A 13150-nucleotide genomic window follows, 5' to 3' on the forward strand; every position below is an offset into this window, starting at 1 on the left:
GCGGCTCCGGCGGACCTTCCGCAGTCATGCCTGTGGGAGGTCCACCAGAGCTGCGGGACCAGTGGACCTCCCGCAGGCATGACTGCGGAGGGTTCGCTGGTCCCGCGGCTCGGGTGGACCTCCCACAGACGTGCCTGCAAGAGGTCCCCCAGAGCCGCGGGACCGGCGACCGCCAGAGCGCGCCCCGCGGCACGCCGCCCTGCTTGGGGTGGCGGGATTCCTAAAGCCGCCCCTGGGCAGAGCCAGTCAAGCTTCCAACTTGCTCCCTCTGAGACTTCCATTGCCTGTTACCTAACCAGGTTGTGGAGCAGCTAGAGCTACTCACTCTTTCCTCTCCCTGCAATGCAACACACGACCAACGTGGCAGCTGAGCAGCTGCATCAGGGAAGATACAGCAGCTTCTTAGAGACCGCTGGGGAGGGTGTAGGGATGCAGCTGATTCAGACCTATACATTTAAAAATGTCAGGGCATGGCTAAGGGAATATTTTCAATTCATAACCAAATACATGCTTTCCTTACCACAACCGTTTGGACAACCTTCCCTAAATATATACAGCACCTCTTAACCTGAGCATTTCCAAGATGTTCTACCAACTGTCCCCAGAGATTGCTTCATCTACTACTGATGTACAGCCTGTGGGGGTATGTGTTAAAATGACACTGCAAGAGGAGGTTGCTCTGGTGGGGGAGTGGCATTATATGTGAAAGAAAGCATAGAGTCAAATAAAGTAAAAATTAGGGGTGTCAAGCGATTTAAAAAGTTGCACGATTAAACAATAATAGAATACCATTTATTTAAATGTTTTTGGGTGTTTTCTACATTTTCAAATATATTGATTTCGATTATCACAGAATACAAAGTGTACAGTGCTCACTTTATATTTGATTTCAAGTTTCTGCATCGGAGTGTTGCTCTTTTAAGACTTCTGAAAGCATGCTCCACACCTCGTTCCTCTCAGATTTGGAAGGCATTTCAGATTCTTAAACCTTGGATCGAGTGCTGTAGCTACCTTTAGAAATCTCACATTGGTACCTTATTTGTGTTTTGTCAAATCTGAAGTGAAAGTGTTCTTAAAATGAACAATATGTGCTGGGTCATCATCCGAGACTGCAATAACATGAAATATATGGCAGAATGCAAGTAAAACAGAGCAGGAGACGTACAATTCTCGCCCAAGGAGTTCAGTCACAAACTTAATTAACGCGTTATTTTTTTGACAAGCATCATCAGCATGGAAGCATGTCCTCTGGAATGGTGGCCGAAGCATGAAGGGGCATATAAATATTTAGCATATCTGGCATGTAAGTACCTTGTAGTGTCGGCTACAAAAGTGCCATGCAAATGCCTGTTCTCACTTTCTGGTGACATTGTAAATAAGAAGGCAGCATTATCTCCTGTAAAGGTAAACAAACTTGTTTGTCTGAGCGATCGGCTGAACAAGAAATAGGACTGAGTGGACTTGTAGGCTCTAAAGTTTTACGCTGTTTTTTATTTTTGAGTGCAGTTATGTAACAAAAAAAAATCTACATTTGTAAGTTGCACTTTCATGACAAAGGGATTGCACTACAGTACTTGTATGTGGTGAATTAAAAAATACTATTTCTTTTGTTATTTTTACAGTGCAAATATTTGTAATTAAAATAATATACACTTTGATTTCAATAACACAGAATACAATGTATATGAAAATGTAGAAAAAATCCAAAATATTTCATAAATTTCAACTGTATTCTGTTTAACCATGTGATTAAAACTGCAGTTAATTGTAATTATTTTTTTAATCGTGATTAATTTTTTTTAGTTAATCGCATGAGTTAACTGCAATTAATCGACAGCCCAGGTAAAAATCTTAAATGAAACAAACTGTATCATATGATATCTATGGATAGAAAAATTCCATACTTGACTAAAAAAGTGTTGCAGTAGGAATATACTACTGAGCGCCTGACCAGAGTGGTATCCATGAGTGTGAAATGCCAAGGGAGGTTAGAGAGGCTACAAAAGCAGAAATTACAATAATAATGGGTGACTTCAACTTCTATTGACTGAGTAAATGTCACCTCAGGACATGATGCAGATAAAATTTCTAGATACTATAAATGAGTGTTTCTTGGTGCAGCTAGTCCTGGAACCCACAAAGGGAGAGGCAATTCTTGATTTACACCTAAATGGAGCACAGGATCTGATCAGTAATAGTGACCATTATGTAATTAAATTTAATATCCTTGGAGGGGTGATAATACAAAAAAACCTGTCACGGTAACATTTAATTTTAAAAAGGGAAACTACACAAAAACAAGTATGCTTGTTATATGGAAATTAAAAGGTGTTGCCACAAGGGTTAAATGCCTGCAGGCAGCATGCTGGACTACTTAAAAAACCCCAATAGAGGCTCACACTAAATGTATACCACAAATCAGAAAAGACAGTCAGAGGACCAAAAGAATGCCACCTGGCTTTTATAAAGGGAAATCATGCCTCACCAATCTCCTAGAATTCTTTGAGGGGGTCAACAAGCATGTGAACAAGGGTGATCCAGTTGATATACTGTACTTGGACTTTCAGAAAGTGTGTGACAAGGTTCTTCACCAAAGGCTCGTAAGGAAGCTAAGTCGTTTTGGGCCGACAGGGAAGGTCTTTTCATGGATCAGTAACTGTATGAAAGATGAGGGTACTAAGGGTAGGAATAAATGGTCAATTTTCACAATGGAGAGAAGTAAACAGTGGGGTTTCCCAAGGATCTGTACTGGGACCTGTGCTGTTCAGCATATTCTCTAATGATCGGAAAAAGGGGGTGAACAGTAAGGTGGCAAAGTTTGCAGATGATACAGAACTAGTTAAGTCCAAAGCAGACTGTGAAGAGTTACAGGTGGATCTCAAAACTGAGTGACTGGGCAAGAAAATGGCAGATAAAATTGAATGTTGATAAGGACAAAGTAATGCACAATGGAGAAAAAAGAATTCCAACTACAGTAATATATAACATAAAAATAATGGGTTAGATTTTACCACGCGTGAAAGATCTTGGCGTCACTGTGGATAGTTCTTTGAAACCTTCAGCTCAATGTGCAGCAGTGGCCAAAAGGGCTAACAGTAGGGCAGGAACTATTAGGAAAGGGATAGATAATAAGATGGAAAATATCATAATACCATTATATAAATCCATGGTGAGCCCACACCTGCAATGCTGTGTCCAGTTCTGATTGCCCCGTCTCAAAAAGGATATAGTAGAACTGGAAAAGGTTGAGAGAAGGGCCACAAAAATGATCAAGGATATGGAATGGCTTTTGTCTGAGGAGAGACAAAAAAAATTAGGTTTGTTCAGCTTAGAAAATAGATAACGGAAGGAGAGGGGGGATGATAGAGGTCTATAAAATCATGAATGGTGTGGAAAAAGTGAATAGAGAAGTATTATTCACCCTTTCTCACAATATGCAAACCAAGGATCACCCAATGAAATTAATAGGCAGCAGGTTTAATACAAACAAGGAAATATTTTTTCACACAATTAGCCAGTGGAACTCATGCCCATGGATGTTGTGATGGCCAAAAGTATAGCTGGGTTAGAAAAAGAACTAGACAAGTTCATTACTGATAGGTCTATTAATGGCTATTAGCCAAGATGGTCAGGGATTCAACCCCATGCTTGAGGTGACCCTAAACTTCTGGCTGACAGAAGCCAGAACTGAAAAATGGATGGATCAGTCCAAAATTGCCCTGTTGTGTACACTCTCTCTCCCTGAAGCTTTGGTGCTGGCTACTGTTGGAGATGGGATACTGGGCTAGATAGACCATTGGGTCTGACCAGCATGGCATCTCCTATGTTCTTATGAGGAACATAGGTTAGTAGAATGAAGTTATCCAGTTTGGGATTTAGCTTGGAAGCCAGAGGAAACATTCCTGCTGTGGTGGAAAGTGCAACATGACCAAAAACAGGCAGGGGCTTAGCTTTGGGTCTCTTCCAAAATACGGCACCTTTAGCAGGACAAGTCGCCCTAAAGATGTATTGAATTTTAGTACTCAGGGGATGGAGCAGTGCCACCTACTAAACTGTCACTTGCACTCCATTTCCTGATGCAGTGCGATCACAAGAGGAGGAACGACTTGTCCTGTTCCAGTTGTTAACTGGATTTGAAATGTTCTTTAATCTTGTAATTTGCCTCAGTATTTATTTTATAACTAGTCAGGCGATGCACCTATAAATCAGTGTAATGTACTTTTGTACAGTACCTGAGGGGTACTAGAGAAGCGTAGTTTCAGCACCAATCCAAGAGATCAAGCTGCAGTGGAGGAGTTGGACTGTTTGTTTGTTTTTCTGAGAATCCAGCCAGCATAACAACTATGGTCTTATTGTCAGAAAACAACCTCTTGTCTGCAGATTTTTTTTTTTTTTGCTCATTAAAAGGAATGTGGTTGGAATAGGATCTTGAAAGGCCAGCTCAGCTGAAAGCTCATATAGTTGGCCCTCAGGAACTGGTCCCATTAGTGATTCTGTATTTAGCAAGCTCAGTTTAAATGAGTCTCCTGCTGAAAAGTTGTGGGAATGCAGCCCAGTGATGTGGTGAGTAAGTAGATAATTGGGAATTTGGTAAGCGAAGAGACACAGGAGTGGCTGGGAATGTGCATGGATGCACTGACACCAATAATGTTTGTCCAGATCTGATTGAAGGGCTGAGAAGTGAACTTGTTCTCCGTGGCTGAAAAGAAACTGCTGAGCTTCAGTTCATTTGCAAATTTGACACCATCAGCTCAGGATTAAACAAAGTCTCTGAATGGCTTGCCAACTACAAAAGCAGTTTCTCCTCCCTTGATGTTCACACCTCAACTGATAGAAGAGGGCCTCATCCTCCCTGATTGAACTAACCTCGTTATCTCCAGACTGATTCAGACCTGCATATTTATACCTGCCTCTGGAAATTTCCATTACAAGCGTCTGACAAAGTGGGTATTCACCCATGAAAGCTCATGCTCCAATACGTCCGTTAGTCTATAAGGTGCCACTGGACTCTGTTGCTTTTTACAGATCCAGACGAACACGGCTACCCCTCTGATATCTGGCAGAGATGTACCTGTGAGAGGAAAGCGCATGTCTATGAGCCTTGGCATAAGTACCAGCCAGGCAGTTGTATTGCAGATATTTTTGGCCGTCATACAAAGAGAAGGGAAATCGTGAGCTGCTGTGCATATTCAGATCCACCAGACTGCTGAGCATTAAGCCATTACTGGCCACTTCAGTCTTGAGAGCTGCCTGGATGGGAACATTGCTATTCATGTAGTGTTTGTATTAAAGTAGTGTTTTAGAGGCCCAACCAAGAGCAGAGCCACCCGGAAGATGACCTCACCATAGCTAAAGCGGTAACAATTTTACCATTATGATCTGTTTTGCTCCTGCCCTAATTTTGCTAGTGCTAAACTGGTCTGCCTGAAATTTCTCATGCAATAGCATATCTCAAATGGTGTAGCCTGGATGCTCAAATTTGTTCTATTCTTCTGTCGTAGGTGAGAGCTAATGTTTCAGCTGGCACAGAGTGCAGAGGAGAAGTCTCTCTCAGCAATGGGGCGAGTGAACAGGTCGGAGTTCTGGGCAGCTGTGCAGTGATAGCCACTCCATATAATTCATTTGTAAATAAGGCTTTGAAACCAGGCAGCTGGTTGCCATCTCCTTTTTTTAGCTAATTATCTTTCAAATGTTTAGACTCCTTTGAATTAGGCACTTCAGTGTCCACTTTTCTCATTGATATTGGAGCTGCAAATCTCAGCCCGTGCTCTCTAATCTATTAGACGTCTCCGTGGTTTGCCATGCTTTTCCCCGACAGGAGCTCTCTTGGGAAATTGGCCAAAGCGAACAAAGCTTCTCCAAAGTCAGCCAAGGAAAGTACGGCTCTGAGGATATAACTGCTTCTCCAGGCCAGTGGCAGATTAGAATTTGTAATTGTATCTTCTGATCACTTATAAATCAGGAGTTGACAGACCTGGGTATATTTAAAAAAAGCTGTTGTGTAAAGTTTTTTTTTTTCCCCTCCCCCACCTAAATCACGGAAAATTAATTTGCACTCTTGTCAGCATAAGGCTTCTGTATCTTTGTAATGAAACAAATATAAATTAAAAATTAGAATATTTGACATTTTTGTAGTGAAGACCTAATTTAGGATTTTGCGTACTTCATAGTCTATATCATACAATGCATATCTCAAGCCTGACACTGCAATCATTTTTCCATTTCATTAGCCAAATGAATTTTTTAGGAGATTGCCTAAAGTATTTTATTCCATATTTTATACCCAGTAAACAAATATTACTCTGAAAAACAAATGGGTGAGGCCTTACTAAACTAGAAAGTTCATTAGCGTGACCAGACAGCAAGTGTGAAAATCGGGACGGGGGTGGGAGGTAATAGATGCCAATATAAGAAAAAGCCCCAAATATCGAGACTGTCCCTATAAACTAGGGACATCTGGTCACCCTAAAGTTCACTCTCTTTGGTCTGTATGGTTTGTTTTTGTATGAAAACAGATTTTGCTTTAATAAAGGAACAGGATTGGGTAAGTCAAGAGTTGGTAATGATATATGGAATCTTTCACATCTAGGAAGAATGGTCTAGTGGTTAGGGTGCTAGCCTGAGCCTTGAGACCCACGTTCAATTCCCTGCTTCACCATAAACTTCCTGTATGATCTTGGGCAGATCATTTCATTTTTCTTCCCTAATTCCTCATCTATAAAATGGGGATATTATTAATTCCTTGCCTCACAGGACTGTTGAGAGACACTCAGATAGTAAAGGGATGGGCGCCACACAAGTATGAGAGGTGATGGGATGTATCCCCAGGGTGAAGTCTGAAAGCTGTTGGAACACTGTGCTCCCATAACTATTCAGCTGGGTTGGCTTCTCCCCCTGCTCTGCTGGCGAGACACAGCCAGTCCCTCTGGGCCCTATTATCACTCAACACGACAGCAGGTGGCACCACACACCCCAATAAGTTACCTGAGTGCTTTACCTAAGCCGCTCATGGACCAACAATGGAGGCACCAGCCAATTTCCCAGCTCTCCATCACAGCACTCCTATTGGAGCATAAACACAGAATTGGACCATCTTGCACTGTACAGGTATCTGTACAGTGGAAACTCATTAATTAGTCTGTTCCCCCCCTCGCTGTGGGGAAGATATGCCCCAGCCTTTGTTAACAGAGCTAAGATTTCCAAATGCTTCACTCAAAAATACCGTAGTTAAGATAAAACATAAAACAGGTTTATTAACTATAGAAAGATAGATTTTAAATGATTATAAGTGATAGCAAACAGATCAAAGCAGGTTACCTAGGAAATCAAACAATCGCACTCTATGTCTCATGCAAACTGGATAGGATTTGAATCAGCAATATCTCACCTTGGCTTACAGAGTCTCGATGTGCAGGCTGCATCTGCTTTTCAGCCTGGGTTCCCCTCCCGCTTTCAAAGTCCTTTGTATTCCATAGGTTCTTTCAGTGTTGAGTTATGGGGAAGTGAAGACTAATCAAGATGTTGCTCCCTGTCTTTTATAATTTCTTCCAGTTTGCTGGAAAGTCTATAAATGTGGAAGGGAGGAGTCCACCTCTGTTGGCCAAACGTTCTCCATTGTCTCGGTGCTCCCTGGGAAGGAGGCTTCCTTATCATAGGATCGGAAGGGACCTCAGGAGGTCATCTAGTCCAACCCCCTGCTCAAAGCAGGATCAATCCCCAGACAGAATTTTTTGCCCCAGTTCCCCAAATGGCCCCCTCAAGGATTGAACTCACAACCCTGGGTTTAGCAGGCCAATGCTCAAACCACTGAGCTATCCCTCCCCCCTTATGCAGAGTTCCTGTGTCGGTGGGTTCTTCCCTTGATGGGTGTCTGGCTACTCCATTGTTGTACCTGAAAGGCTGGTTTGGGGTGCTTCACATCATACTTTAGTAACTCACACATAGCAAGATTTCATAACTTCACATACAATGATAGCACATACAATCCAACAAGATGTTAATGTTTAACTTTAGCAGATCAAGACTTTTAGAATGATACCTCACAAGGCATACTTTGTACAAAACATCTCATAATTACATCACCATGGTAAATATGGGGTGCTTTGGGGTGGAGAGTGCCATATAGGTTACAGCTTCAAATCCAGTGGGAGTTTGTGAAAGCTGTCACCAACTGATGGCTGACAGGTGCCCTCGGTGCAATGAGATGGTGGCTTCAGTTCCTATTGCAAAAACAGCAGTAAAAGGAATGGAAGGGTTATGTTATGGTTAAGGACTGGGACTTGAGAGATTTGTTCCTGATTCGGCCACAGACTTCCTGAGTGACCCTTGGCAAATAGTTAACGTGTTGATACTTCAGTTTCCCAGTCTGTAAAATGAAGCTGATAATACTTTTCTATATCAAATGGGTATTGTGGGTCTCTAGCTTCATTAGATTGGTGTGATGCCCATACGCTGTAGTTGTGAAAAGCATAGAAAAGTCTATAAATCCGTGCAACTGGTCCCCTTCTTGGCACAAAGGCTACAGATTGAATAAAGACTGAACTAGAGTTCACAAAGACTCTTAGAGTTCATCCCTCCATATCACAGCTAGGGCTTTTCAGGGACAGTTTTCACTGCTGTTACGCCGTGGGTTCCATTAACTAGCTAGCTAAGCCCCCTTCTTTTGCCACATTGTATTTCTAGCAGAGAAATAACGATGGAGAGCAAACCAAGAGATGTAGCTGTTATTTTGTTTGACTAAAATGTTTTCACACCCGCTTAAATAGAGAACTCGAGCACTATAACCTAATGTACCGTTAATGCAGAGTGGCATGTACCTGTAAGAGGCTGTAACTTCGCATTTGTTCTTGTTGAGTAGATTCTGCTGCTTGTAAGATGTTTGGAACAGAAATACCGTGAGTTGGCCAAGAACAATCCAGCGGGATCCCAACTCCAGCCAACCTTTTCCAAGTAGCAGTGGAATGTGACAGTGTTTTCCATGCCCGCTTAGGTTGGGTTTTAAGGTTAGGGGTCAGATTAGCTCTGTCAGGCTATTTGTGTAGCTCAAAATCTGTGTTTATACAGCAGGTCACTCCCTCGCTTCCCTTCTTGAGATGTAATAGTAGTGCCACTGCTGAGGCATCAGAAATTTAATGAGATGTGAAATTTCAAACTCCTAGTTTTTGGGCAATTATGTGTTTTATGAGCTTCTGAGACATGGCCTTGGAAGAGGTCCTGTGTACCAAGTTCTGCCTGCAGTCGGTTGCATGAGCAGTTACTCTTGAATTCGGTGGGGCTTGTGCATGTGTCTTCAAGGGCATCTTGGTCCTTCTGTGTGAGTTTGCCATTACTCTCATCCAGTGCAGCACAGCCCCATCGTAAACACTTTAAGTATCTTCGTTAGAGGTTCTCATCATACTGTACAAGCAGTAAAGATGTGATTTACCCCTTTGGTACAGAGATGACTCGGGACACTAAAGGGGATTTTGGGCAGGAAGGAAATCAAATTTATCTGCACAATCCAGAGGTGAGCAAAGGGGCTGAATAGCCACATGGAGTGTATGGAGGGGGTGGAGGATGGGGAGAGGTGTTTTAAGTAACTTACTTTGTGGTGAAGGAATGGGTGATTGTATAGGAGTAAAGACATGGCCTAAAAGTGAAGTCCATGTCAAGCTGGGTTAGTGCATAACGTGCAGTCAGCCTCTGTGCAGGACTCCCCTTGACATCAGAGAGAGTTTGATCAAGCAGGGGTTATCTTCTGGACAGGGCTTAAATTCTCAGAGTATTTCCCAGAGCCCTCACCCCCATTCCTCATGGGAGGTGCCCGGGGACTTGGGGGCCTCCCTGAAACCAGCTTGCAGCCCCCCCAGAGGGCCTGGACCCCCAGTTGGGAACTGTAACACCATCAGACAGGAGTCAAGTTTTTTAAATATTTACCGGTGCTCTGCTCCAGTTAGCTCCAGCTGAATTTAAGCCCTGCTTCTGGACATGGCAGCCTTTAACCTGTGTGCTCATAGGGGAAAATAAGCCATTATTCCTTGTGCAAGTTCTCTTTTCCTTCCGATTGCCACCTGTTTCTCCCTCTTCTTTACGAGTTTAAATCAGTCCCAAGGTGGTTCCTACCAGCCCTTAAAAACCTGATATGTGAAACTGTGATTACCCTGGCACCTGAATTGGAACTTTTGGTAAGAGAATTTTTTTTTTTTAATGTAGCTCCTGCTGCATGCTAGACACTTTACAGACAAGCGCCCAACCAGAGTCCTTGCTCTGAAGAGGTTACAATCTTAGTATTTTAATGATGCCTGTTTTGTCTTGGTTTATTTTCCTTATCTGTATGTTCGAAGAACTCAGTGAGATCTTTCCCATATTAGGGAAGGCTGATGAGAGGAAGGATGGCCTTGTGGCTAAGGCACTGGACTATGACTCAGGAAGACTGGGTTTAATTCACAGCTGTGCCACAGACTTGCTACATGATCTTGCACAAGCCACTTAATCTCCCTTTGCTTCTGTTTCCCATCTGTCTGGTGGAGGTAACCCTGCCCTTCCTGTCTTGTCGGTTTAGACTGTAAGGGATTGTCTCCTACTATGTGTATTTACAGTGACTAGCACAATGAAGTCCTGATCTCAGCTGAAGCCTCTAGTCTGGGCAGTATTGCTGTCAGGGGCGGCTCTACAAATTTGGCCGCCCCAAGCAGTCATGCGCGGGAGGCGCCCCGGAGCCACGGGAGCAGCGGACCTCCCGCGGGCATGACTGCGGAGGGTCCGCTGGTCACGCGGCTCGGCTGGACCTCCCGCAGCTGCGGACGGTTCGCAGGTCCGGCGGCTCTGCTTGAGCTGCCGCAGGCATGCCTGCGGGAGGTCCAGCCGAGCCGCGGGACCAGCGAACCGTCCGCAGTCATGCCTGCGGGAGGTCCACTGGAGCCACGGGAGGAGTGCCCCCTCCGCAGTCATGACTGCGGGAGGTCCGCCGGCCCAGCCTGCCGCCCCCCCGGGAAAGGGCCGCCCCACGCGCGTGCTTGCCGCCCTGGGGTCTGGAGCCGGCCCTGATTGCTGTAATACAGATAATATTGGAAACCATTTTAATTGCTACATTGCTAAGATCATTTATGAAACACTTCTAGGATCTTGTCTGAAAACAGCATTTTAAAAAATGTTATTGCATCATTGAACAATACTGGAAACACACATCCAAAACAGTTACAAAGAAAACAGTATTTCAAAACACTGGCCTTGTCTGTTGTTATCCCATTAGCCTCTGACTTGGTTTATTTAATTTGCCTTTTTGTCACTTAGGATTTGTTCTTTGAGGGGTTTTTTTTATTTGAAATTTGTGATCTCATAGCGTATTTACCAATTGTTGTTAGTCTAATGCTTTTATAAACTGACAGACTAGTCCAAACTCTCTACTAGTGCAGCTCCATAAACTTCAAGAGAGATGCGCCCACTTTCACCAAAAGAGAATCTGGCCCTTAATCTCTCCCTTGTTTGAAATTTGGAAACCATTTTTAGGGCCCAGAAGTCCCATGAGGGACGTGGCTGTGCAAAGAATACAGGATCAGGCAATTATGTTTCAGCTCAGAGAGAACTGTTTTGCTGAAACCCCCCTCTAAAAGCTAATTGCTTTTTTTTTTCAGTTGGAAGATGTGACTGAGGATGAATCACTTGAGTGCAATTCCCTGAATTTTCCCTGGAGGCTATTGCCGATGTTCTTTTCTCTTTCCTCCTCAGCTGGTGAATCGATACTTGTATTCGGGAAGTGCAGACAAGACGGTGAAGTGCTGGTTAGCAGACACTGGGGAGCAAGTCCAAACATACAAGACTCACAAACACAGCGTTAGTACTTTGAAATACCATGCAGGAATCTGTAAGTTGCCTTTCCACAAATTTTGTCTCATTTTCCCTGCTATTTATGGATGTTTTTCCTTTGATTAAAAGTGAATAATAAAGGTAACATTATAGTTGTGAGGAGTGAGATCTTGTGAAATCTTCACTGACTCTTCCTCCTGCCCTAGTGCTACTAGATGGAGCACCAAAGTATGGCACTCACTCTGCTGGGTGCCTTCACTTCTCCAAAGCAGAACATTAATGCAGCTGCTTCTACTCCCTGGCTGCAGTGGGATCCTTCTATTTCTGCACATCTCAAAGTATATCTGGATGGGTTGAAGATGTGGCTGGGCTCCATCCTCATGTGCACAAGCTAGCACTAGAGCACGCAGGTATAGCAAGATACTGGGTTTGTGTAATGCACAATTTATTGTTCTCAAACTAAAATGTGTATCTGTGAAACTTGGCTCTTTCCCCTTCCAAAACATTCTATCTACTTTGTCCTGAAAGCTAAAACTCCTGTTCAGACCCCCATAATCTCCCACACTGATTCCTGCAAATAACTAACGTCTTTTGCCTACGAACCCCATCAAGGCCTCGTTGTACTAGGCACTACTAACAATGAAGATAGTTCCTGCCTCAGAGAGTTTACAGTCTAGACTTCTGGCCATATCCTCTCCCTTCTCTGAATTCCTTTGTTGGCTATCTCTTCTAGCATGTCTCGTTTATGCTTCTTGTTCTTGGCTTCAGAATCACGTATAATGCTGATCCTAGATAGTCATCATCCTGAGCCTTTTTATGTATCATCCTCTGGCCTGATCTGCGAATGATATAGTCGTGGTGTGCTATTTGCCCAATAAAGGTCTCCATGCCTTCTTGCATACAGGCAACGTAGAAGAAATGCCCTTCCTGAGCCAATCCACAAGCCCACTGCTCTCTCCTCTTCATCTCCCTCTTCCACATCTGCCTCAACTAGGACACCTGCAAATAACTCTAACTGCATTGTTGTAGGGTAATTTGGAAGTAACTGTCCATCCCTATAGGTGAAAGGGCAGTACAATGGCAGGTGAAATTCACTGTTGACAAATACAAAGTAATGCGCATGGGAAAGAATAATATGAACTGCTCAGACATACAGATCATGGGTAAACAATGATTAGCTGACATGATACTGAATATGGTTTTCCTTGGTCCACACTGGCTGACTGGTCATGATCAGAATCAAGTAAGCTAACTTGATTTCATTGTTGTACTTGAACACTTCTTAAGTGCCCATGTAGACAAGCCCAGAGGCATGATACTGAACTATATACACTGCTGGTCTGATCCACTACTGTAACTCCTACTT

At 43.4% G+C, this 13150-nt stretch overlaps 1 protein-coding gene across 3 annotated transcripts in view; it reads left to right on the plus strand.

Annotated features, from left to right (window-relative positions):
- WDR86 (WD repeat domain 86) overlaps positions 1–13150 on the plus strand; it is a 37629-nt gene that overhangs the window by 17799 nt on the left and 6680 nt on the right. For all 3 annotated transcript variants that reach the window (XM_045006329.1, XM_045006330.1, XM_045006328.1), the window contains exon 5: positions 11707–11842. In XM_045006329.1, the coding sequence (XP_044862264.1) occupies positions 11707–11842 (136 nt within the window). The remainder of the gene's footprint in view (positions 1–11706; positions 11843–13150) is intronic.

The sequence above is a fragment of the Mauremys mutica genome, chromosome 2 (assembly GCF_020497125.1).
Source record: "Mauremys mutica isolate MM-2020 ecotype Southern chromosome 2, ASM2049712v1, whole genome shotgun sequence".
Taxonomy (NCBI): Eukaryota; Metazoa; Chordata; order Testudines; family Geoemydidae; genus Mauremys; species Mauremys mutica.